At 40.2% G+C, this 26890-nt stretch overlaps 2 protein-coding genes and 1 long non-coding RNA gene across 6 annotated transcripts in view; 1 reads left to right on the forward strand and 2 right to left on the reverse strand.

The window, feature by feature from the left end:
- LOC125260280 (E3 ubiquitin/ISG15 ligase TRIM25-like) overlaps nucleotides 1–26890 on the reverse strand; it is a 673153-nt gene that overhangs the window by 618172 nt on the left and 28091 nt on the right. The window lies entirely within an intron of this gene.
- On the reverse strand, nucleotides 1634–23195 carry LOC125260285 (E3 ubiquitin-protein ligase TRIM39-like). 3 transcript variants are annotated; one of them, XM_048178584.1, is made up of 11 exons: nucleotides 23053–23195; nucleotides 22289–22336; nucleotides 21972–22013; nucleotides 20139–20840; nucleotides 14205–14755; nucleotides 13833–13913; nucleotides 12353–12475; nucleotides 4618–4941; nucleotides 3421–3547; nucleotides 2804–2830; nucleotides 1634–2693 (listed from the first exon to the last, which is right to left on the reverse strand). In XM_048178584.1, the coding sequence occupies exons 1-11, from the start codon at nucleotides 23066–23068 to the stop codon at nucleotides 2155–2157; spliced, it is 2580 nt and encodes an 859-aa protein (XP_048034541.1). In that variant the 5' UTR covers nucleotides 23069–23195; the 3' UTR covers nucleotides 1634–2154. The 3 variants fall into 3 exon arrangements, with proteins under 3 accessions (XP_048034541.1, XP_048034542.1, XP_048034543.1); XM_048178585.1 differs by lacking the exon at nucleotides 23053–23195 and adding an exon at nucleotides 22114–22172; XM_048178586.1 differs by lacking the exons at nucleotides 22289–22336; nucleotides 23053–23195 and adding an exon at nucleotides 22110–22172.
- On the forward strand, nucleotides 24040–26446 carry LOC125260357. The gene is made up of 2 exons (XR_007183024.1): nucleotides 24040–24101; nucleotides 26086–26446. It is a non-coding gene; the product is annotated as an uncharacterized LOC125260357 (long non-coding RNA).

The raw sequence follows: 26890 nt of genomic DNA on the forward strand, positions 1-26890 counted from the left end.
GAATGAACCGCTTGTGAGAATCGCTTTGCATTAGTGCTAGTGGACTATGCAACACAATACCCTGAGGCAGTTGCACTCCACAGCATTTCCACAAAAAGTGTAGCAGACACACTGTTTCATTTAATCTACCAAATGGCAATCCCAAAAGAGATTCTCACTGATTAGGGCACGGCATTCATGTCACGGACATTACACAAACTTTACAAGTTTGTTTGGTATTAAATCGATTTGCACCAGCATTTATCACCCACAAACAGACGGTCTGGTGGAACGATTTAACCGCACACTGAAAATCATGATTCGAAAGTTCGTTCACAAAGACAACAAAAAATGGGACAAATAGCTGGAGCCCCTCTTGTTCGCTGTGTACGAGGTCCTGCAAGCCTGTTGGACATTCTGAGAGAAATTTGAGAGGACGGACCTTCCGATAGCAGAATTGAAATTCAGTATGTGCTGGACCTGAGAACAAAACCTCACACTTTGGGGCAGCTCTCTATGGAGAATTTGTTAGACCCAGGACAAACAGGGGCTCCAGACTATGTGAATTTGCACTGGGAGATAAAGTGCTTGAAGTTAGTCAAACAGACAGGAGTGGGGTACGTCAAATATATTGCCTCAACCTCCTTAAAAAAATTGAGTGAGTCAGTGATGCTAGTGACGGTGGGGAGAAAGATCTTGGGCCAGAAGTAAGCACCAAATTCCAATCTCTTGCTCTGGCCCCAGGAGGAGATCACCTCTCGTTCTCACAGCTCACTGATGTAGCCAGGTTGCAAGCTAAATTTGCAGAGGTGTTCTTCGCCCCAGCTTGGCTGAACAAACCTGATTCAGCACCATACTGAGACCATGCCGGGTGTGGTGGTTCGCAGCCAACCATATCGTCTACCTGAACACAAAAAAAGGTGGTTCAGACTGAATTAGAGGTGATGCTGAACATGGATTTAATAGAAGAATCCCACAGTAAATCGGTGAGCCTGATATTTTGCCTAAATACATGCCTAAAACTGATGGCTCGATGAGATTCTGCGTGGATTATCAAAAGCTAATTGTTGTGTCGACACATCCAATGCCGTGGGTTGATGAATTGCTTGATTGGCTGGGTACAGCTCGTTTTTTATTCTACACTAGATTTAACTAAAGGGTATTGACAGATCCCCTTATTGCCTATATCAAATTGCCTATATTTGTTATGCTTCCTTTTGGGCTGCTCGGGGCACCGGCCACTTTTCAGCATCTGGACAGAGGGCTTGGAGTGGTCTTGTCCCAAGAGATAGAGGGAGAGGAGCAACCGGTTTGTCATCTCTTCAGGTACAACACATTCACTATCTGCACCATCATCATTATCCATGGCAAGATCTGATCCAGTGTTGGTTCTGTTCTCTGAACTCCTGGTTTCTCTCTGACTGGTGCTGATGAAGTTTGTTCCCACCGTCTCCGGCTCTCAGAAGCTCCTGGCATCGATGGACTGCCGTCAGCTCACTCAAGTGCATGGATTCATAGATATTGTGCTCAAACCAAAGTGAAAAACTCTTTCATTGTGAAGCTTTCTAATGCTCTCACTTCTCTTGAAGAATATTTACTAGATTTAATGGCATCTACAACTAAATAATAATTCAGTATTTTCATTCCCAACTGATGAAAGTCAACAATAAAGATCCTGTTTTATTCATATTCTGTCTGTTGTAATATTTATATGAGCAGATGTTCATGAACTCAAATCATTCTCAAATGTGTATTTACATATTTATTAGCAAGCAATTTAGTTTACAAGCAATATCAGTTATAGAATTGAACTCTTGACTTTATTCAGATAGCTTCATAAATTTCCTTACAAAATAACATGTTGAAACAAAAAAGTTTCTGGAAAGTCTGGAACTTTAGTATATTAGAAACAATTTCATAGTAGATTTGAAAAGCAAAGTATTAATGAAAGACAAAATAAATATATAGAGATGTGTAACAAATTGGCCATGTACATGTACATATAACACAAATATTTCATCATAGTTCATGTTTTGTCAGTGACTTATTTTTCTAAAGACCTACTTTCTAAAATCTACTTGATTTTGCAAATTCTTTTTTTGTTTTTATTTACAAATTCTAAAAACATCACATCCATATTTAATCTTTTCAGATTTGATTTTTTGTTTGTTTGTTTCAGTTGACTGGTGTGATGATCAATGGCTTTGAGTTTTTACCTTTATCAATAAGGTATGGGCTGAAATATGGATAGAGTTTGTCAGTGAAAGTCTGACCAGTGAAAGAGTAGATATGAGATCTGGAGTCCACATCATAAAAAGAGACCAGACCCTCCTCATAATCCACAAACACTCCCACCTTCTCAGGTTTCACTCTCAGAGATAAAGAGACAAATGGGCTGTCACGAGCTGCATAATTATTCTCAGTCCACTGAGTCACAGTCCAGTATCCATTCCCAGGACCCAGTGTGATTGACCCCTTCCTGTTAATGGATTCTCTGGCCACTCCTAATTCCCACTGAGTCTTTCCCTTCACCTGCACCTCATAGTAAAATCTCCCTGAACTGAATCCCTGCTTTGCCAGGACACAAAACCAGGCATCAAATCTCTTTGGGTTTTCTGGGACGTCCTGGTTAATGCCTCCATCACTGACTTGTTTTCCGTCATCAGACAGGATGAGACGTGGATGTGCTGTATCAGGATCCAGAGTCACATCCACTGAGAGAGATCAGACATTATCAATCAACTTCAGAACAAACATTTTCACAATGATAAAACACATTATGATCAAAAGTATTGTGAGTGTATTGGTGTCAATCACACTGTACCTGCAAACTTCTGCACAAACTTCAACCCTGTGAACACAGATGACAATATAATGATGAATTAGTAATAGGAATATTTCAGTGAGTTTCTCTCTATTAACAGCATCAGTGAAATGTAAATATTGATTGTCAATCAGTTTGTAAAACAGAATGTGTTTAACATTAATGCACTTACAATGAAGGTCTGAGACGATCATAACAGAGGGTTTAAAAGCAGAAATTTCAAGTCTGTGTTTTTATTAAAGCTGTAATAATCATTCAGTGTAAAAATTGCAGGAGGTGTAAAAACAGTGTAAAAACAGTGCATTATTTTTGCTGTTAAGTGCCTAAATTGTCCTTGTGAGGAGGGAAAACTTTTTAGACAGTTTATTTAGTAGTCAGATTCTGGTTGTGTGTCAGTGACATGATCCTGTGATAGAGTTTGTACAGGGATAGTTACGTCATGTGACTTACGTGTCACTAAAGTTCACATTATACTTCTGTAACTGGTTATGACGTGAGTTGTAGTTAAAAGATTTTAATAATGTGGTAATCACCAGCACATCACAGATGCTTAAAATTAATTTTAAAATGCATTTTCTTAGTTACTGACAAGAACCCTGTGTTTGATATTCACATACCAGTGAGTTTTTCATTTAGCAGTTTCTTCAGTTCAGTCAGAACTCTTTTCAGAGAGTTCACATCCACATCAGAGACACTACTGATCTCAGTCCAGTCCTTGGTGTGTGAAAGGGTGTTCAGGTACATCTACAGCAGAAGAGAGAAGACTAAGGTGCATTTGACTTTATTCTCTTTTAAACCACAAAATGGGTCCCTTATTTTATGTAGCACTTAAATAAAAGTTAACTGGATAGGTGTTACATTGTGTATTGTGCTTAAACTCCGAAATGTCATAAGAGTCCCATGAAAACTGGAGGGAGACACCGTGCCTTATCTTCTTTCGTTTGGGTTTATTAACATAATAGTCAGATATCGGCTAGATGCACAGAATGTGGGAAAACAATTAAAGATGCCGGAAAGAAAACATCAAATTTTATGAGACATCGCATCCACAGAGGTTAGTCACATTAACTAAGATAGCTATTATACTGTGGTGTAGCTGCAAGGCTCATTTGCATTGCCAGCCTGTTAAAATATGAGCAAAAAAAATATCTAGACTTTAAACCTAGCACTAGGTTTTATCAATCTTTTCGTGGTATATGCAGCTTTTCTCTTTTCTAATGTGTGTCCATAAGATAATGATACTGTCGTCAATAACAACGAAGCTGTATAACAAACTGCTGTATAGCAAACAGTGACTCACTGGCGCCATCTTGGGTCCACTTAGCGACTATATTGAAAATGACTACTCGTGTTGCCAGGATGATTGTTTTGTACATTATAATTGATTATAAAGTAACAAACTGGATGTACATTATCCCTTACACCATAGGACCTTAATTTTAAACAAAACAGATGATAGAAAGATCATATTATTTTGTCTATATAATACAACTAGGAAAAAAAATAGGATTTGTGTATGAGAATTTTTTTTTTTTTTTTTAATGATTCGAGACTCGACTTGAACCCATGACAAAATACTCCAGACTTGACTCAGACTCCAGCTTAAAGACTTCAGACTTGACTCGGACTCCAGATAAAAGATTTGTAAACATCAATGCCGCTGGATGCAGCTAAAATTTAGACACTGCACCTTTAATTATTTAATGACTTTATTACGGTTTCATTCTGTTCAGTTACAGTGGCAGCTAGGATTGAAAACAGTGTTTGTCCTGTAATATTGTACATGATGACTGATGAAACAGATGTTCACATACCTGTATGAGGTGGAGATGATCGTCAGTGTGTGAGAGCTCAGTGTTTCTCTTCTCCAGCTCAGTGTTTCTCTTCTCCAGCTCAGTGTTTCTCTTCTCCTGCTCAGTGTTTCTCTTCACTTGCTCAATATTTCTCTTCTCCAGCTCAGTGTTTCTCTTCTCCAGCTCAGTGTTTCTCTTCTCCAGCTCAGTGTTTCTCTTCTCTTGCTCAGTGTTTTTCTTCTTCAGCTCAGTAATTTCCTGCTGCAGCTCTTTTATGAGATCTTCACCCTGTTTCTCTGCTTCTTTTTGCTGTTCCTTCATCTTCAGCTGCTCAGACTGACATCTCTAAATGGATTGGATCAGATCAGTGAAGAGCTCAACAGTGGAAGATTTCTCGTTATCTGTGCTATGTTACATTAAAAGTTATATTTTAAGTTTTAAGGTGGTTTGCCTCTGCATTCTAACAGTGGACTGAGATGGGCAATCAAATCAAAGAAGATGGGCTTTACTGTACTGTCAACATTTGTCGTTAAAAGAACGGCATAGAAACGGCCTCAAATAAACTATAAAAAAGAGACTGAAGTTGTGTGTAAAAGCTGCAATCATTATTTTTACTGGTTAAAATTAATGGAGAATATGTCTCGGTTATGTGTGTAACCATCATTCCCTGAAGGACAGAATGGAGACTTTACGTTCGATCATTCAGACGAATGGGGTCTCGCCCGAGAGCCCAATTACCTTTGAGTGGTAACAAAACTAGCCAATGGTAGGCTGCGTACCTTGGTCTGCATAAACAACCTTTGCTTGGAAACAGCCTTTCCCTTCTGCTGGTGTCTGTAACAAACAAAGAGCTGGTCTGAGGTCAAAGTCGTCATTTTAAAAGAAACTTCAGCTCGACTGAGAGCAAAGGCTTGAAGGGAGCTCTCTGCAGTGCTAATAGAACCACAGTGAGGTCCCAAGAGCTAGCCACCCAGGAACCTGATGACATCAACCAGGTCCGGCCGGGCCAATAGGGCATAACCATGAGGACCTGCTCCTTGTCCTCCCTGATCTTGTCTGTGAAAGAAGGCTCACTGGGGGAAATGCATACTTGAGTAGACCTTGCGGCCAGCTGTGTGCCAGCGCATCCATGCCGAGGATGCCCTCGGTCAGGAGTAAAACAACTGGCTGTGGGAAGTGTCTAGAGAGGCAAACAGGTCTACCTGGGCATCTCTGAAGTATTGGGCACCTTCCTGCAGCCATCTCCTCACTGCGGCTTGGGTGGAGGCTGCTGTTGTGGCTGGGTGGGAGTGGAGAGGCAGCAGGGGGCCCCCCTCTATGCCGGGGCAGAATATGTTTGATGGCCTCAGACTGCTTCTGGGCAGCCGAAAATTGCTGGGTGAAACTCTCTACTGTGTCGCCCAAGAGGCCAGCCTGCGAGACCGGGGAGTTGAGAAGTTGAGTTCAATCAGACTCCCTCATGTCTGCCAGGTTTAGCCATAGGTGGCACTTCTGGACCACCAAAATGGACATCACCTGACCAAGAGACTGTGCAGTTACCTTTATCTCCTGTAGAGCGAGGTCGGTAGCAGTGTGCGCCTCCTGCATGAGTCTTTGGTCAGCACCAGGGGCGGGTCTACGTGGTGGCCAGGGGGGGCACCGGCCCCCCCTGAAATTCGATTGGCCACCCCAGGTGCCCCCCCTATAAGATGTCTTGTGATTGGTTCATTTTACGGCCAATCAGTTTATAGACTCTACTGAAGTTCGCGATTCAAAGAAGTGCAGCGTCAGAGAAACAACGGTCGTCGCGGACGTCAAGACACCAAACAAAGAGCTGGTAGGTAACCTTTATGGATGGTTTAATATGTTTGTATGGTTTTCTCAGATCAATGTTTTTACCCCGTCAGGCTCTGCTTGCGTTGGTCGTGGTTGATTTCAATCGAATGTTCAGTCAACCTTTAATAAAGCACAATAAAAGTAAAATACGCTGGGCGCTATCAAACAGTAAACGCTATCATGGTGATTTGCATATTTTGTATCAGTTTATTTTGTGACAGTGACGACATAGCAAGATTGCACCAAATGACAATATGCACAGAATGTTCCAAAATAATAATAATAATAATTGTCTGTTGACACGTTACTTGTTAATGCATGAGAGTAAGTCAGTTAGATAGTCAGTTAAATTGTCAGGCCTAACTTAACGTTAGTCATTTACATGTGAAATGACATGGATGCATTCTGTGAATTTCATTCACAATTTGAACAATTTTTGAAACATAAGTGTTTCTTTTGAAGGCAGGGAAGAGAGCAGTGCCAAGCCATGAAAAGAAGTAAAGATATAGGGAGTTTCTTTCAAAGAAAAACAAAAACAAAACAAGTATAGAGGCAGAAGCAACTGAAGAAAATGTCAGGCAGCAAGAAAAAATTGTCACTGGAACAGAATCAGCCAGCAAGGAATCAACATGCCAGACAGACAGTGATGCCAGTGGACCCAGCAGACAGCAGTGGCCTTCATTTTCCTCTGTGCTTCCTGCAACTTCAAGTATGTGAAGTGTAGAGGGAATTGTAGGGATATTTGAGAAATATTACATTTCATTTGTATGAAGCAAACTAAAACGGTAGTAATCATTGCATGTACATGAATTTGCCCTAAAAATACCATGAGCGTATTTATTCTGCTATAGTACTAACTGAGCTTGTTTTGTTTTCTCATTGATGCAATATTTACTTGTGACATTTCATAATTTCTCAGGATCAACGTTTGGTGGGGATAAACAAGCACCTTCATCCCCAACAGAATGCAAAGGTATGTATAGTTGTAATTGAGACCTGAAAGTTCTTTTGTTTGCACATGTTCAGCAAGTGATGTTAAATGATGTTTGATGTCTACTCTGTTGATTATTATTTTACTGTATCTGCAGATAATTCAGCTGTAAGTGACCTGTCTGAATTTGAAGACCACAAAGAAACTTTGTGTCAGCATAGGTCAGGGGGTAATGGTGACAGACCTCAGGCACTACATGCCAACATCTCCACAGATCGCATTCTGCCAGGACCACATGGTATGCTCCAGTTTTTTTTTTTTTTTTTTTTTACTGACATATTTCTGGAAGGTATTGTCTAAATGGGTGTTAATGATGAGCTTGTGTATTTTAATTAGATTCCTAAAACCTTAAATATGACCGATTGCCTTCATATTATTGGACTATAACTATGGTTATGTAACTAACTTTCATTCAAACTTAATTTGCAGAATCAATTGTATGTATTCTAGGTTGATTTAATTGACAAACTACACCTTCTGCACTGATAATTATTTTAATTATTACTCATTGTTTAAATTGATTGAGGACCCCTGGTAGGCTAGTCATCGCTATAAGAAGACCATTCTCTTTATTTGCAGACATTTCACAGTCTCGGGCAGCAGGACCAACACAGCCGCACTTGAAGGTGTTCCCTCGAACCATGAAGGGCGACCGGAAAAGAGCTTTCAACAAAATGTGGTACACACAACACCAATGGCTGGAGTATTCTGTAAGCCGAGACTCTGCATATTGTTTTCCGTGTCAACACTTTTCTCTCCCTGGTATTCAAGAGACTTCATTCACATCATGACTGGGCTATTCTAACTGGAAGAAGGCAATGTATAAAGATGGAGGTTTCAGTGGACATGAAAAGTCTGAAAATCATGTTAATGCCATGATAGCATGGAATGAACACAAAAAAAGAATCTTGACAGACACTTCAATGTTAAATGCCCTCGATAAGAAACACCAAGAAGTAGTCGAACAAAATCGTACCTACATTAAAACAGTTGCTGAGGTACTTTTGTTTACTGCAACGCAAAACATTTCACAAAGGGGACACCTTGAGACCGATGCATCTACAAAAAAAGGAAACTTTTTAGGCATTATGGATTTGATTGCTAAGCATAGTCCACTAATTGACAAGAAATTAAAAGCTGTGGGGAATGCAAAGTACACAAGTAACACCATACAAAATGAAATTCTTGAATGTCTGTCAGATATGGTACGGGAAAGCATCATCAGTGAAGTCAAGGAAAACAAATATTTTTCCATCATTGTAGATGAAACAAGGGATTTAAAAAAGAAAGAGCAACTGTCTTTAGTACTTAGGTACTATTATAATGGTGCAGTCCATGAAAGCTTCCTTGATTTCAAGCAAGCTACTGAGCTTGATGCAGAGGGACTCACTCAAAAAATAATACAATGCCTGGAGACCTATGGACTTGAGTACAGGTCAAATCTAGTGGGGCAAAGTTACGATGGGGCCTCAGTCATGTCAGGTAGACACTCTGGAGTTGCAGCAAGGATTAAAACTAAAACAAATCACGCTTTTTATGTGCACTGCAACGCACATTGTCTTAACCTTGTTCTCGTTGACTCAACAAAATCAGTGCCTGAGTCTGAAACCTTCTTTTCTTTGCTACAGAAATTGTATGTGTACATGTCAGGCTCCTATGTGCACCAGAAATGGCTCTCTGTGCAAAAGGAAATGTATCAAGGTGCCCCAAGAGAGCTACAAAGGCTCAGTGACACCAGGTGGGCATGTCGGTACCAGGCTTGCAAAAACATTAAGGACAGACTGCCTGCTGTATTGCGTGTGCTACATGATATTGATGTGGAGAACAGAGGAGAACGCTCTGTGGAGGCACGGGGTTTACTTGCCCAGCTAGATCTTACCTTTATCGGAACACTTGTCATCTTTTCAAAAGTCCTTGGAGAGGCAAAATTCCTTGCAGACATGCTTCAGTCAACGTCTCTTGATTTAGCGAAGGCCGTGGACTTAGTTGAAGCATTTCAAGACACCCTCCAAGACCTAAGAAGTGATTCATCTTTTGATGAAATCTGGAAAGACACTGTAGACACTGGAAAGCAGTGCAATGTTGCAGTAGAAACTGTGGTGAAAAGACCACAAAAAATTAGTTCTAGATTGAGCGGGTCAATTGTTGAATCCACTGTTGGACAGCGGAGGTGTAAGGAAGGAGACATGGAACTGTTCAGAAGTGGTATATTCTTCCCCATTCTGGACTGTCTGAGTGGGGAGATGCAGAGGCGTTTCAGTAAGTCAAACTGCAGTATAATGCAAGGTATACAAGCACTGAACCCTAAAAGCAGAAACTTTCTGGATCAAGAGACCATTTTTAGCTTTGCTAGGATTTATGAATGTGATACTGATGACATAAAACATGAACTGCATCAAGTGAGGAGGGTGTTAGAAAGGAAATTCCAGACTGGAATTGAATTGTCTAGTCTCCTAGAGTTTACCATCTTCCTTGAGCCATTCAAAGAAGTGTTTTATCAGCTTTTTCGTTTGTGCTGCAGAGCTGTGGCCTTACCAGTCAGCAGCGCAAGTTGTGAGCGCAGCTTCTCTGCACTTAAGCTCATAAAAACACATTTACGCACTACCATGACTGATGACAGACTCAGTAATCTTGGAGTCTTAAGCATTGAGGTGAGGAGAGCCAAATGTCTTGACTTAGATGATTTTGTTAGACGGTTTGCCAGTCACCACCGAAACAGAAGAATCCAGCTGTTTTAGTTGAGGTCTGCCTTCTTTCTTTTTCGACTGTCTTCCTCTCTTTCTGCTACTGTTTTTATTGTTTCTAAACTAAAGACTGTTCTTTAATATGTTAGCAGAGCACAATGTAATGGTTCCATATTTTATTTTTAAACTGTGGTGTTTTCATTTGAACTGTTACTGTGCTAAAACTTTAACTCTGTTACTCAGCTTTTTTGTAAATTAATCTGAAAGAAATGTTGAAACACTCTGATGTTTTGGCCAAACCATTTGATTTATTTATTATTATTTTTTATTTATTTATCATTATTTAAAAGAGATGGTGACTACTGTATATTGTAATGGCCAAACTACTTATTAAAAGCAAATAGTTGACATCGTTTCTGCTTCTGGGTTTTTAAAATTGCTCATTATTAAAATTGCTTTTATTTTATAAACTTATAAAAAATAATAAACACTGGCTCTCAAATTTAACTTAATGGATATATACAGGGATGACAAAAAACTAAATTAATCAAAAATGTGCTTTATTACTACATTTGTTTACAAGTAACTTTATTCAAGTTAAAAAAAATAGTAAAATTAATAGGATTTATGTAATATACTGTAGAATTTAGCTTTTTTTTTTTGGTAAATGGCGGCCACCCCATTTGGAGGCAGTGCCCCAACATGGCCCCCCCACTGAAAATGCTCTAGACACGCCCCTGGTCAGCACAGCCCTCGTGCAACTGTTTAAACACCTTTGTCTGATGTACAGGATGGCCATGGCATGCAAGGCGGAACCTGCCTGACCTGCAGCTCTGTAAGCCTTTCCCACAAGCGTGGACGAGAACTTAACACCTTGAATAGGTGCTTGGGATCGTCACGCCAGGTGGAGGCACGCTGAGTTGACAGCTGCATCACAACAGAGCGCTCAACTGGGGGGATCCCTGCATACCCCTTGGCCTGTCGAGGGCAGTGAAGACAGAGGCAGCCCCAGAAAGGTTTTGGGCAGTTAAAGGTAACTTTCACAAACTGGTGACTTCCTGAGGCACCTTCGGGAAGAAAGGAACCGGTGGGGAGCGCTTGCAATCAGCATGTGCAGCCCCCAGGAACCAATCATCCAGCCTAGAGTGCTTGGGACACTGATGTGGAGCCTGATGCTCTCAGCTACCCGGGAAAGCTACCCATGGCCGTCAGCTCAGGATCAGACTCGGGCAACGCTGGCATCCCAGAATGAGGCAAAGCAGCCGAAATCCTCATCTCCCAAGGACTCAAGCCCGCCCAGTGATTGATATCTTTCATCCGCCGGACCCCTGAATTAGATGCTGGGACCCTGATGAGAGGGACCAACAAACTCAGTTGGAAGCTCTATAGCTTGCAGTGTTTGTGAGGGGGGTATGGCCTGAAGAGGCTGTCTCGTTGGGGAAGCCCCAACAGTCACCCTCAGATCACCCTGGCCACCAGCCAGATTAGCCCTCTCATGAGAAGAAGAACTAGATTTGGGTGTGGCAGAGGGGACTCTACCTTGTTTGAGGTAATCGAGTCTCGATCTTAACACTGCGATGGTCATGTTCATGAGTCATTCACGAACATAGCCTAAGCGTTCTGAAAGCCCAGACACGTGAGACAGCCCTTGCGACAGTCCGACGGTGCCATATATCGACCGCACCCAGAACCACACGGGGCGGAATGACGTCTTTACAAAGATGCAAACTCAACCCGTGTATGCTCTTTTTAGAGAGAGAAAAAAAAGCTCTTTCAGCAATGTTAAAGCACCCAGGGGAGACGCAGAGCTGGAACAGAAGCAGGAAGCTCTTTAAACGATCTCCACCGAACCACGCCGTCACAACACCACTGAAGACTCATAGTTACAAACACTCTGGTAAAAGCGCAGCAAAAATGAAGTGCTCGGCTCCGAAGCGAAAGCTTGAATGCGATAATTCTCATGCTGCTCCTTATATAATCACAAAGCGGGGCAGAGATTGCGATGCAAATTCCGCAGACCAAGGTACTCAGCATAACATTGGCTTGTTTTGTTACCACTCGAAGGTAATTGGGCTCTCTGGGGCAAGACCTCATTCATCAGAATGATCTGACGTAATGTTAAACAAGTGACCGACTGAAAGGGAACTCAAGTTTTTACGTGGGTGCCTGACCATTTGGTGCCTGTGGCTAAGACCATTGCATCATTCAAAAAGCAGCTACACTACACTCCTAAACCAATGCAACACACTCACTCACTCCCACTCACAGTATATTGTTTAGGCAGGATGATCAACGCTGCTACCAACAGGACACCCAGACCAATAACCATCCAGTTTGAAATATGGACGGTTCGAGATGAAGTAAGGAAACAGTCATTGGAGATGAGAGTCTGCAAAAAAGAGTAAAATTCAGTTCAAGTAACACTTCTCGAAAAAAGATAGTAAAACTTGTGCAAAGTTGTGGCCCAAAGTGCAAGAGGCCAGAAAACATGTTCTAAGGGAAGGCTATTTACTCAGTAATGCAGTGTTTCTCAACTGGTGGGTTGTAACCGTTTTGGGTGAGTCGTGGAGTGTGTCGTCAAAGAAACAACAACAACAAAAAAGCCTTAATTCTAAAGCCTGATCTATACTAGTGCGTCAGACCTACGCTGTAGCCTCTGCACCTTAGGTTTTCATTTATACTTCTGCATTGTTGTCCACATCGATGTGCAATTACACATGCAGGGAGAGGTTCTAGCAGACCAATAACAACGCTTGTGGTCTGCGTAGAATTGACACTGTGTTACATTTTTGGAGAGGTGGAGTCAGTATTTGCGGTCAGGTTAGATGTTAGGCTATATGTCAGTGTTATTATTCTGCTGTTGTTTCATAACTTGTTACAAAATAAAAACTCATAACGCTCTGAGCTCATAGCGTGACCTCTTCAATTGCGCATACTGTATGTCACTTAATACATAACGAGCAAATTATTACGAGCATGCAACAGCATAGTTACATTGTTAATTAGTAAATCATGAAATTATCAAAAAGTACCAATAAATTACATAACTGGTACATTGTCTGTTAGCTGGGAAGGATTTGCATGCAGGTATGATGTTCATTCTATTCATCAGGATCATTTCCAAATGTTTTATTAACAGTTCATGTTAGTATTGCGTTTTCAACATGGTAACTAAATACCACTTTATTTTCCCTTTGAGCTATTTTCTATATTTTTGATGACTGTGGTGGCTCTTTATTGTGTTATGAAAAACTAGTTTGGGACTGCTATTTTATAGCCTTACCTTAATACTGTTTATTCATCTGTGTTAGTGGTATGCTTACAATTTCTGTTAATTAAGTGGAACGGTAATTTTAAGTGTGTGTCAACCATTTTTGGGAAATAAATTAGTTTAGTTTAAATTCCTGTTGTGGAATTTTAGTTGTGTCTTAATGACCGTGAGAAAATGTGGGTCCCACAGACAAACCAGTTGAGAAGCACTGCAGTAATGGACTCAGGTACTTTGTTAAAGAATACTAGGTTTAGGTTTGTGTATCAAATGGAAATAATCTGATAAATCTGTTTAATAAAAGGAAATGAAAATTCTCTCTTCATCTATTGGCCTCATGTCACTTGAAACTTTTTAAAAAATATATTATTATGTTTAACTGTTACAATAGGCTCAAAATTGCAAATTGAACAAGAGGCAACAAAGCAATTTATTTAAGAAAGTGTTATTATGATTAATTTGAATAATTTCTACGCACTTTTCTTGGCTTTACTGAGTGTTTGATCTGTTGAATTTTCTTCATTCTCTTCTGGATCATCTGCTGCTCATCTGTCTGTGTCTATACATACATGATGATACATAGAGAAAAAAACACACACATTTATCACTGAAATCTTAGCTTATTTGATCTAAAAACTCAATGAATTCAAAAGTCTCCTGTGCTTTTAGTCCATGTCTGTCAGCTTTGAAAGTGACATATGGTAACATTCTCAAAAACAGACAAAATTAACTTTTAGCTGATTTATATTAAAAAAGTGACAAGCCCTTCAATATGACCTGCACCAACATCAACACACGTGAAAACTGCATTTCATGGGGTGTTTAAAGTGTTTTGTCTGTAACTCTTTACCTTCTTCTCTTGACTCTCCTCCTCTATAGGAACAGTGTTGTGAGTACTGTGTTCTCCTTCAGTGCAGAACAGACAAACACACGTCTGATCATCTCTGCAGAACATCTCCAGAGGTCTCTCATGTTTCTGGCATATATAATCCTCCAGATTTTCCACAGCGTTGATCAGTGTGTGTTTCTTTAGACGTGGGACTCTGAGATGAAGCTCCAGATGAGAGACACAGTAAGAGCTTTGGCACGTCAGGCAGGACTTCACAGCTTTCTGCTTTCTTTCATCACAGAAGTCACAGAACACTTTAGATTCTTGATTAAGCTTATTAAAGTGTTGCACAAGCTTTACAAGTGTTGAATTAATCTTGAGATCAAGTCTTTTGCTGAATTCTTCTTTACAGAATGGACAGAAGCCGATCTTTCTGTTTGTCCAGCACTTGCTCAGGCAGGTTCTGCAGAAGTTGTGTCCACATGGAGTGGTGACTGGATCAGTGAACACTTCCAGACAGATGGAGCACTGGAGCTCCTGATTTAGTGCTGGAACACTGGAGGATGCCATGACTGAAAAGAAAAGTAATGACAGTTTATCATCTACATTGCTGAAGAGAGCAACTTTTATGAAAAGGTATGTACACTGAGTAATTTAGTTTATGTTCTAAAATGGATGTTGCATTATTTGAAGTGCCATTTTCAAAAGGTGATAACGTCTAGGTTACGTATGTAACCCTCATTCCCTGAAGGAGGGAACGGAGACGTTATATCAGAACAGACTGACGAATGGGGGGTCTCGCCATGAGAGCCCAATCACCTTCAAGTGTTAACAAAACAAGCCAATGGTACACTGAGTACCTTGGTCTGCGATATTTGCATCGCAAACTCCACCAACACAGAACAGACTGAAGAATGGGGTCCCTTACCAAACGCCACAATAGCTGTCTTCCAGTGACCTGTAAAAGTGATAGCACCCTGTCGTGAGACTCAGCACGAGCGAAGGACTACACTAAATACAGAATACACTGGGAAGCATACCCCAACAGGAATATGCTAACAAACTGCCTGCTCAAGGAGGTCTTACAAGGAATCAACCAGCATAATGGTGATAGGGAGAACTCTGAAGGAGACTTACTGTGGAACACATGTAGGATTACCCAGGGAAGGGAATCAACACATGGTGGCACCTAGTCCAACACAGGGGCTGACCGAAGGGGCATGCAAGTGTAGACATCAACAGTGCTGGAGGAGCCCAGGGTTCTAGCTGTGGAACTCACCTGAGGAAAAAAGCGCATGCATCCAGTGATCCATAGAGTGGAATGGCGCAGCAAGCTATAACACAGAGCAGGTCCTACTACAGGCCCGAAGAGGTGAGTACCTGAGAGGACACAGGCTCTACATGAAGATTATAGAATCTTGCGTATGTGTTAGGTGTCGCCCAGCCCGCAGCTCTACAGATGTCTGTCAGCCATGCGCCAGTGCCCAGGAGGAAGCCACACACTGAGAAGAATGGGCTCTCATCCCTAGGGAGCATGGCAAGTCTTGAGTCTGAAAAGCCAAGACAATAGCATCCGACTATCCAGTGGGATAGCCTCTGTTTGGAGACAGCCTTCCCTTTCTGCTGGCCTCCAAAAGAAACAAAGAGCTGATCTGAGGTCCTGAAGCACTGAGTTCTGTCAACAAAAGTGCGAAGAGCATGTACAGGACAGAGCAGTGCCAGGGCTGGGTCTGCCTCCTCCAGGGGCAGACCACCTGGAGTTCACCACCTGGTCCCTGAAGAGAGTGGTGGGAACTTTGGGCACATATCCAGGCCGGGGTCTCAAGATAATGTGAGAGTTACCCGGCCTAAATTCCAGGCACGCTTTGTCAACCGAGAAAGCCTGCAGGTCCCCAACCCTCTGAACTGAAGCCAAAGCCGTCAGGAGTGCAGTTTTCAATGACAAAAACTTGAGCTCTACTGAAAGCAAGGGTTTGAAGGGAGCCCTTTGAAATGCAGAAACCACTGCGAGGTCCCAAGAGGGAACTTGTTGAGGGCGAGGTGGATTAAGCCTCCTAGCTCCTCTCAGGAACCTGATGATCAGGTCGTGCTTCCCTAATGGCTTACCGTCAACAAGATCATGGTGAGCTGCAATGGCATCCACATAGACCTTAAAGGTGGAAGGAGACAGCCTTCGTTCCAATCCTTCATGAAGAAAGGAGAGCACTGACCCAAATGGGCAGGAGCAGGGATCTTCTTGACGAGAAGAACACCAAGTGACGAAGAGGTCCCACTTCAGGATATAGGCCTAGTAGACAAGGCTCTAGCTGAAGTGATGGTAGCAACCACCTGAGGTGGCAAGGTACCTAACCTTTCCGTGACCTGTCCAGTACCCACTCATGCAGGTTCCAAAGATCGGGACGTGGGTGCCACAGGGTGCCCTGTCTCTGAGAGAGAAGGTCCGGTAACACTTTACTTGAAGGGGTGTGCATAAGACTGACATGACACCTTCATAATCTTGACATGACACATGTCATGAATATGAAGGAGGTTTTATGAATGTTTATGATAACTGTCATTAAGTGTCATTAGCTCAATTATGTCATTTTTAATGCAAAGATGACATTGTTTGAGACGTCTTTGTTACGACAACTTGACATAAACCAATACATCATAACCTGTCAGTGTCTTTGTCATGACAACTTGACATTAGCAAAACATCATAACCTGTCATAAACATGACACAGCAGATTAATTATCAAACATAAAAAACTACTTAGCTTTATGGGTTAACATTACATTACATTATTTTGGCAACACTTCAGTATAGGGAACACATATATAAACGATTAACTATGACTTTTCCCTCAATAAACTCTTAATTTACTGCTTATTATAGTTAATTGTTAGGTTTAGGTATTGGGTAGGATTAAGAATGTAGAATAAGATCATGCAGAATAAGGCATTAATATGTGGTTTATAAGTACTAATAAATAGCCAATATTTTAGCCATATGAATGCTAAGAGTAATAAGCAACTAGTTAAAAGACTCTAAAATAAAGTGTTACCATTATTTTATAACAGTGTCATCTTTTTTAAGAAATTTGAAATTGTCTATTATCTGACCTTCTGTTGGTGGAAGATTAAAAAAAAACAAAAAAAAAAAAACAAAAAAAACATGAAATGAAAAATAGTCATGACGCTGTTATAAAATTATTTGTCAGAGTATTGTCACTTAATGACATTTTAATGACAAGTTCAATTTGTACCACTGTACTTGAGCTCAAGATACATATTCATGACACTATTATAATGGCCTCATGACAGCCAATGTCAAAACCAACTACATGACAGTTTAATGTAATGTTAACCCATAAAGCTAAATGATGTCAAGTTGTCATGACAAAGACACTGACAGGTTATGACGTATTGGTTTATGTCAAGTTGTCATAACTCGGACATCTCAAACAATGTCATCTTTGCATTAAAAATGACATAATTGAGCGAATGACACTTAATGACAGTCGTCATAAACATTCATAAAACCTCCTTCATATTCATGACACGTGTCATGTCATGATTATGAAGGTGTCATGTCAGTCTTATGCACACCCCTTCAAGTAAAGTGTTACCGAAGGTCCTTACTCAGAGGGATAGGCCAGGGAGGGGCTGTCGCGAGGAGAACTTGTTCGGAGAACCAGGTCCGGCCGGACCAAAATGGCGCAACCAAAAGAACCTGCTCCTTGTCCTCCCTGATCCTGCAGAACGTTTGTGCCACAAGGCTCACTGGGGAAATGCATACTTGCGCATGGCCCGCGGACAGCTGTGTGCCAGAGCATCCGTGCCGAGAGTGCCCTCAATCAGGGAGTAAATCAACTGGCAATGGGAATTGACTGGGGAGGCAAACAGGTGTGTTCCCAAGTGTTCCAAAATCAGCTGACTGGGGATGGAGTCTCCACTCACCAGGGCGAGACTGTTGCCTAGAAAGCTTGTTGGCCACAAAATTGAGTCTGCCCTGGATATGAATGGCACGAAGTGACCTAGATGCTTCTGACTCCACAAAAGGTGATGGCAGGCGAGTTGCGACATGCGACGAGAGTGTAGACCTTCCTGACGGTTGATGTACGCTACAGTTGCAGTGTTGTCCATACAGACCAGGACGTGCTTGTCTCTTAGCCGGACCCTGAAGTGGTGCAAATTAAGCTGAACTGCTAGCAACTCAAGGCAATGACATGCCACTGAAGTTGGGGTCCTGTCCAGGAGCCTGACGCAGCATGTCCATTGCACATGGTGCCCCACCCCGTGGCAGAGGAATCTGGTGAAACAACAACATGCCTGGACACCGGAGCTAGAGGAATACCTACCCGTAGAAACGAAAGGTCCAACCACAGGGTACAGGTCTGACGGCATGGAGCAATCCCAGCGGAATAACTGCCGCTGCAGATGCCATATGCCCCAGGAGCCTCTGAAATAACTTCAGTGGAACTGCTCTCTTGCCTCTGAACTGAGTCAGGCAGTTCAGCAGAGACTGTGCGTGCGTGCATAAGCTGCGCGAACATGGCGACCGAGTCTATTTCCATACCGAGAAAATAGATCCTCTTCACAGGGGAGAGTTTGCTCTTTTCCCAGTTGACCCAAAGGCCCAGACGGGCGAGGTGTCTAAGCACAAGATCCTTGTGCTCGCAAAACTGATTCTCGAGAATGAGCCCGAATCAGTCAGTCATCGGAGTAGTTGAGAATATGAACACCTTGAACCCTGAGGGGAGCAAGAGCTCCCTCCATGACCTTCTTAAAGATGCGGGGAGACAGGGCCAACCTGAACGGGAGAACTTTGTACTGGTATGCCTGCCCTTCGAAAGAGAAACCGAAGAAACGGTCTGTGTCGAGGAAGAATGGAGACATGAAAGTATGCATCCTTCAGGTCGATAGCTGCAAACCAATCCATGGGACGAATGCATTAGAAAATGCATTTGGGCGTTAACATTTTGAACGGGAGTCTGTGAAGAGTTTGGTTTAAGGCACGCAAGTCCAGGATCAGCCATAATCTCCTTGCTGCGGCTGGTGTGGAGGCTGCTGCTGTGGCCGTGCAGGAGCGGAGGAAGCCGCAGGAGGGTGCCCTCAGTGACGAGCAGGATGAGGCTGCTGAGCTGGCAGCTGTGCAGGAGTAGCAGCAGTCCGCTGGGGCAGAATATGTTTTATAGCCTCAGACTGCTTCTGTGCGGCAGAGAATTGTTGGGCGAAACTCTCTATCACATCGCCGAAAAGGCCAGCATGAGAGACCGTGGAGTTGGGGACATGAGTCCAATCAGACTCCCTCATGTCTGCCAGGTTTAGCCATAGATGGAGCTCCTGGACTACATATGTGGACATCAACTGATCAAAGGAACACACAGTGTTCTCTGTGGCAAGGCACGCCTCCTAAAGGACTCCTGGGTCAGCACCACCCTCGTGCAACTGCTTCAGCAACTTGGCCTGATAGACCTGTAGCATTGCCAGGTGGAAGTGGCTTGACCCGCAGCTCTATAAGCCTTGCCCACAAGAGTGGACAAGAACTTACAAGTCTTGGAACTTACAGAGCTTGGGATCACCGTGCCAGGTGGAAGCGCTCTGGGGACACAGTTGCAACGCGACTGAACGCTCCACTGGGGGGATCCCCGCATACACTTTGGCCACTCTGCCGTTGAGGGCAGTGAAAGCGGAGGAAGCACCTGAACGGTTTCGGGCAGTTAAAGGTGCCTTCCATGAACTGGTGACTCGGGGATCAGACTCGGGCAACGCTGTCATCCCAGAGGAAGAAAACACAGGCGAATCCTCATCTCCCGAGGACTCAAGGCCGCCCTGTGATGCGGCGATCGACATTTGGTCGTCCTCCGGAGCCCCGAATGAAACACTGGGTCCCATTTTTTTTATTTTCTCAAATTGGTCTTTCTCTTAAAAGGAGTGGTGTATGTGTGGAGTGGTGCCAACAAAACTTACACAAGGTTTTCCTTTGGATAGCGACTTCCTTTTTCTCTTTGTTTCTCTGTTTGATTTTTCCATCATCTTCATGATCAAAATCTCCCTCTTCTTCTGCTGTGACTGAACCTCCAGATCTCCTCTTCTCTCCATCTTCTGGTGTTTCTTCTCTTGCTTCCTCATACAAGTCAGAGATAAGAAATTGGACCTGGTTTTCTTTGAGTATCTTCTCCACTCTTTCAAGTATCTCAGAGTGCAATCCTGATTTTCTTTCATCAAACTGAAGATGTTCACCTCCACACTCCTTTATTAATTGATGAATACAGTTACTGTTTATCTCTTTCTCATCAGTCAACACTAAAGTGTGTATAGGAGCCTCCTTACTGAATTCATTCAGCACATATTTCACTCTATGTCTGTTATTGTCACTGAAGTCGTTCTGCTGCAGTACAAGTATGATCACATGAGGTCCAGGAGCAGACAGATTCACACACTCTTTCACTCCCTGTGTGATCTGAGTGATTGACAGATTTGGCCTCAGCAGGTGAGGAGTGTTGATGACTGTGACGTCTCTGTCCTTCAGTTTTCCTCTGTGTTTCTCAATGTTCAGCTCTACATCAGCAGGTGCTTCACTCTCAAACGCTGCTCTTCCTAAGATGAAGTTTCCCACTCTGTTGTTTTCTGTTATATTCTTCCCCAGCAGAACAATCCTCAAATCACTCACTGGAACACAGAACACAAATAACAGTAAAACTCGACCCGTGATCCATGAACAGAGATGTCAGATTTCAGATTGAAGGTACTGGACCAGATCAACAACTGCCATTGAGATGAGTGGAGATGTGAACACAATCTTACACTATTTTACACAGATTTTTAAAATGTTTTTAAAAGAAGTCTCTTCTGCTCACCAAGGCTTCATTTATTTGATTCAAAATAAAATAAATAAATAAAACAGTAATATTGTGAAATATTTTTACAATTTAAAATATCTGTTTTCTATGTGAATATATAGTAAAGTGTAATTTATTCCTGTGATCAAAGCTGAATTTTCAGCATCATTACTCCAGTCTTCAGTGTCACATGATCCTTCAGAAATCATTCTAATATGATGATTTGCTGCTCAAGAAACATTTATTATTATTATCAATGTTGAAAACAGTACAATTTTTTTTCAGGATTATTTGATGAATATAAAGTTCAAAAGAACAGCATTTATCAGAAATATAAAGCTTTTCCAGCATTATAAATGTCTACTGTCACTTTTGATAAATTTAAAGCATCCTTGCTTTCTTTAATTCCTTTCCAAAAAAAAAAAAAAAACTCTTACTGACCCTAAACCTTTGAGCGGTAGTGTATAATTATACAAAAGCTTTCATTTTCAGATAAATGCTGTTTTTTTTTTTTATTAACTTCTATTCATCAAAGAATCCTGAAAAAAAATTATACACAACTGTTTTCAACATTGATAATAATCATAAATGTTTCTTGAGCAGCAAATCATCATATCAGAATGATTTCTGAAGGATCATGTGACACTAAAGACTGGAGTAATGATGCTGAAAATTCAGCTTTACAGGAATAAATTACACTTTACTATATATTCACATAGAAAACAGATATTTTAAATTGTAAAAATATTTCACAATATTACTGATTTTACTATATGTTTGATAAAATAAATGAAGCCCTGGTGAGCAGAAGAGTCTTCTTTTAAAAATGAATTAAAAAATCTTAGTTGAAAAACTTTTAACCAGTAGTGTATATATAAACCTCCCTTTAGACACACAGTTTCTCAAGGATTTTGATATTTGCAGTACTGAATATTATGAATTATCATATTTGTTGACTTACTATTAGGTCGCTCAAGAGATATACTTCCACATCCTCTTTGAACTGCAAATAAAATAACATGGAAATTAAAACATTTACCAAATTCTGTTATCATCTTTATTTATTAAAGAAATAATTCACACAAAAAGAACAATTTACCAACATTTATTTTTCCACCTCAGTATTATACTCTTTCTTTCAGAATGCACAAAAGTTTATTGCCTGCATGGGGATGTAAATAATGCATTTTTAATTTTTTCAATACTATTTACATCTGCACAATCTTTGTTTGTTTGTTTGTTTTGTTTTGTTTTGTTTACCAGCAGTCATGTTATTACCTTCCTTGTCGGGGAGATCTTTGTGTTGTCTTTGCTGACTTCTGTTTCCTGCAGATAAAAGAAAGTTAAATTAAATACAATATTGACAAGTGAAAAAAAAGAATTTTTATTTGCCCTCTCATTGCATCAGATTTATTTAGGCTACTGAATGGCTGCAGTATATGACCATATCTATCTTCTGAAGGCAATGTGTGTTGAAGATTAGTCACATATCGAACATTAAATATGCTTTTATTGCTATTCTTTTTTTTTTTTTTTTTTTTTTTTTGCAGCACATGGGTAGAGCTTCATAATCTTTTTTTCTTCTTACAAACATACTCAAAAGCTTTTAAAAATGAATCTGCAAAAGGGAATAAAATAACAGGCCCTCCACCATTTGAGGAAGTGGTTAATATAGTCAGATGTTACTGAAAACTGTGCTGCTTTATGATTAAACATGGTGACAAACTTTGCCTTATTATTCATTAAGATAGGATCACATTTATATGCTTCTCTGTCTCACTATTCTGCCTTGCTAAAAAGGAAAACGTATTCGATCAAACTGGATTACAGTGATTTTCTTTCATTGTAATCCAGTGCGCAGTTTGACCGAAAACGTTTTCTTTTTCTTTTCCGTTATCCCACTGTACCGCAGCATTTATTATACATCTACTGTAGGCTATTACTTAATAAATAAAATAATAGGCCTACATGCTGTTACAATTTCAGTAAATATGGTATTTTAGCTTGTTAAACACATTTATTTGGTCTGATTTGATTCCTACCTGAACTAGACGCCATTCCACATGCTCGTGACAGAAACCGAAAGCGAAAGTCTGTTCGGGAGACGGAAGATGAGAGGAGAACACGACTGCGTTTCACTCAGAAGGGATCATCCGAAGGGATGAAGGGTGCAGGGGACAAAACTTCTGCGTCATCTTAACGAGACAATAAAGGAGGCGCTTTGTCGCACATTTTGGCTGAACTCCCCAAAAAACGAGAACTGTTTTAAAGTCCAGTTTAAATTGCTAGGGGGAAAAAAGTATTCAACACATTCGTGTCATAAACCTTAAAAGCTTAATATACCGCTTCGATACGATTATTTCAACTACTTCCTTATTATGCGTGTAGATTAGGTGACGTATATCCGCTCGGCCGCTCCACTAGTGGAGGTGACGTATTTCCGCTCTTGAGTGGAGCTCCACTCGCTTATGGTCTGCAACCAGATCCTTTTGGAGAAAACACTCTCTGAACGAGGAGGAGATTGTGCAAACTGCGCCCTTTGTTTAACGTTAGTTTATTTATTTATAGTTTATCGCACCATACTGTATATTGTGTCTATGTATTTGAAACATTTGAATGGACTGATAAAGGGAGCTGTAAAGTATTTTTGTTGAAGTACAATGTCGTTTTGACCATAATAATATACCAAATCTAACTCGTATAAATATTACAGTAATATAGAAAAATACTATACATACAGTCGAGCTCAAAATTATTCATACACTTGGTAAATATGAACAAAGAAGGCTGTGAAAATAAATCTGCATCGTTAATACTTTTGATCTTTTATTTAAAAAATCTACAAAAATCCAACCTTTCATTGCAGAATAATAATTTTAAATATGGGGAAAATCTCATTATGAGAGAAATGTTTTTCTCTAATACACACTGCTCACAATTAATTCAATACTTTTTGCAACCTCCTTTTCCCAAGATAACATCTCTGAGTTTTCACCTATAATGCCTGATGAGTTTGGAGAACACCTGACAAGAGATCAGAGATCATTCCTTCATGCAGAATCTCTCCAGATCCTTCAGATTCCAGCTCCATGTTGGTGCTTCTTCTCTTCAGTTCACTCCACTCATTTTCTTTAGGGTTCAGGTCAGGGGACTGGGACGGTCATGGCAGAAGCTTGGTTTTGTGTTCAGTGATACATTTTTGTGTTGGTTTTGATGTTTGTTTTGGATCATAGTCCTGATGGAAGATCCAACCACAGCCCATCATTGGATTTCTAGCAGAAGCAGTCAGGTTTTGATTTTTTATCTGTTGGTAGCTTTTAGCTTTTTTGGCAGCAAACACAATGTACAGAAATACTGAGGTGTAAACAGTATCTGCCAATATAAAGTATAGATAACATCTAATTACTATTTACATTTATTGCAAAGAACTGATACTTTTACATGGTGCAAATAGAATATATCACTATTTTCATGTAGTGTAAATAACATATCTCTAAGAAAATGCTGCTATTGTCATTTAATGTAAATAGAATATATTGATATTTTCACCTGTACTGTAAATAGCTGCTGCCATTAAAAAAGGAGTGGGTGGATTTTTATCATTATAGTGTGGTTGTGTTCACACACTGTCAACACATCTATGTTCAAACACCATGTAAAAGTGAATTTTGCATAATAGGTGCCCTTTAATGTATTCTCTCATTCACTGACATAAAAACCACTGGAGTCATTGTAAACTTTTGAGGTTTTTGTACAGTTTTGTACAGTAATTCCTTCTGATGTATTTGGTAACACTTCAGTAATTTCTAGTGTGTTCTCATGATCTTCACTTTTGAATACTGATCCAAATAAGCTGTAGTTCCTTTAGAATAATATAGTAATTCTTGAGTAATTATTATCCAATACTATCATCTTTTCCAAGTGACATTTAAATCACACATATTTCACTGTATCTGCTGTTTTTGACATCCATCAGCTCATGCAGCAATAGTTCAGAAAAGTGTTTGGGACTGTGTGACTCTTGTGCTGCTTTCCAGTTCAGTTCCAGTTATGAGTTGTTTTACTTCATCTCCAAACATAAAATGATCTTATTGTGTTGGATTTATGGGTGTTTGCATGACAGAAAAACATGGATATGAACAAAAACTAACTCTAATCTACACAATAACAGCACTTCAGCAGCTAACTTCTTATCATTCAGTGTTATAAACTGATCTAACTTATGCATTTCCTCTTCAAAAACCTGAAATTCAATGTTTGTATCCACGCTCATGTTTTATATCATACAAACACTCACGTTGAAAAACAAAAACAAAATACTGAATATCTCTGCTGCAGACAGCTGTCTTTATATAAAACTGATTCATGTTTGCTTTATTAAAAACACTCAAAGCTATTAAACTTTAAATCACTATTTTAAACCAGGACTCTTTCACACAACTCTTTCATATAGAAAATCAGGAAAGTAAATACAAATTCATAAACTTGTCTTCTTCAAATTCAGTGTAAATCCTAAAACACTAGTGAACTTCTGCATGATTTACTCTAAATTTACTAATGTTATAGATATCTAATTGAACAACATTAATTGGACAGTAAACATTTGATGATTTTAATAACCTTTTCAGTAAATAAAGGAGAGTCTTCAGTCGAACAGTGTTTACTGGAGATGTGCTGCAGTCGTCATGGCAACTCTGTCCTCATCTGTCACTCAGTGTTTTAGGAAATGCAGCTCCATTCACTTTTATTAATATTCACTCTTTATAATATATTATAGTAATTAAAAACACCTATATAAATACATGTACATAATAAATAAAATATATGCAATTAATTTAATGTTTTTGTGACCTTAACTCTCCCAGACAAATCTCCCAATTTTCTTAAAGCACATTTTCTCTTTGATTACTCTTTTCTCAGTATTCACACACAGGGTAAGGTCTGGTTATGGCATTAAAGATTCAGATGGAGATGTGTATTAAGGAGGTGAGTATGTTGAGAGCAGCTGGTGATCCTGATTTAAACTGGATTATTCGGATCTGATCTTTCAACAGCTCGGTTTGTCATCTCTTCAGGTTCAACACATTCACTATCTGCACCATCATCATTATCCATGGCAAGATCTGATCCAGTGTTGGTTCTGTTCTCTGAACTCCTGGTTCCTCTCTGACTGGTGCTGATGAAGTTTGTTCCCACCGTCTCCAGCTCTCAGAAGCTCCTGGCATCGATGGACTGCCGTCAGCTCACTCAGGTTCACTGATTCACCGATATTGTGCTCAAACCAAAGTGAAAAACTCTTTCATTGTGAAGCTTTCTAATGCTCTCACTTCTCTTGAAGAATATTTACTAGATTTAATGATCATCTACACTAAATAATAATTCAGTATTTTCATTCACAACTGATGAAAGTCAACAATAAAGATCCTGTTTTATTCATATTCTGTCTGTTGTTTCTGTGAGCAGATGTTCATGAACTCAAATCATTCTCAAATGTGTATTTACATATTTATTAGCAAACAATTTAGTGTATAAGCAATATCAGTTATAGAATTGAACTCTTGACTTTATTCAGATATTACAATATAAACCAAAAATCACAATATCCTTCACAAGTAATTCATGTATTAACAAGCTGGAGAGGAGAGAGAAAATGGCTTCAGAAATTTCTTTAGTATATTAGAAACAATTTCATAGTAGATTTGAAAATCAAAGTATTAATGAAAGACAAAAGAAATATATAGATGTGTAACGGTCCGTGTAACGCTTCACAATTCAATTTTCAGACCATACAATGCAAATGCAAAAATGAAAAATTGAAACCAGGCGTTCATTTTTTCTTTTTTTTTCGTGTACTTACTTTAATAGATACTTTTGCTAAAT

The sequence above is a fragment of the Megalobrama amblycephala genome, linkage group LG24 (assembly GCF_018812025.1).
Source record: "Megalobrama amblycephala isolate DHTTF-2021 linkage group LG24, ASM1881202v1, whole genome shotgun sequence".
NCBI lineage: Eukaryota > Metazoa > Chordata > Actinopteri > Cypriniformes > Xenocyprididae > Megalobrama > Megalobrama amblycephala.

What these genes read in the sequence shown, in the direction of transcription:
- LOC125260285 (XM_048178584.1), bottom strand. An exon ending in ACTCAGTAAAGCCAAGAAAA is followed by an intron (nt 12,476 to 13,832) that starts GTGCGTAGAAAT and finishes TCTTTTTTGCAG; the next exon opens with ACTCTCATCTCCAATGACTG. An exon ending in ATCATCTCCACCTCATACAG is followed by an intron (nt 3,548 to 4,617) that starts GTATGTGAACAT and finishes CTTCTGCTGTAG; the next exon opens with ATGTACCTGAACACCCTTTC.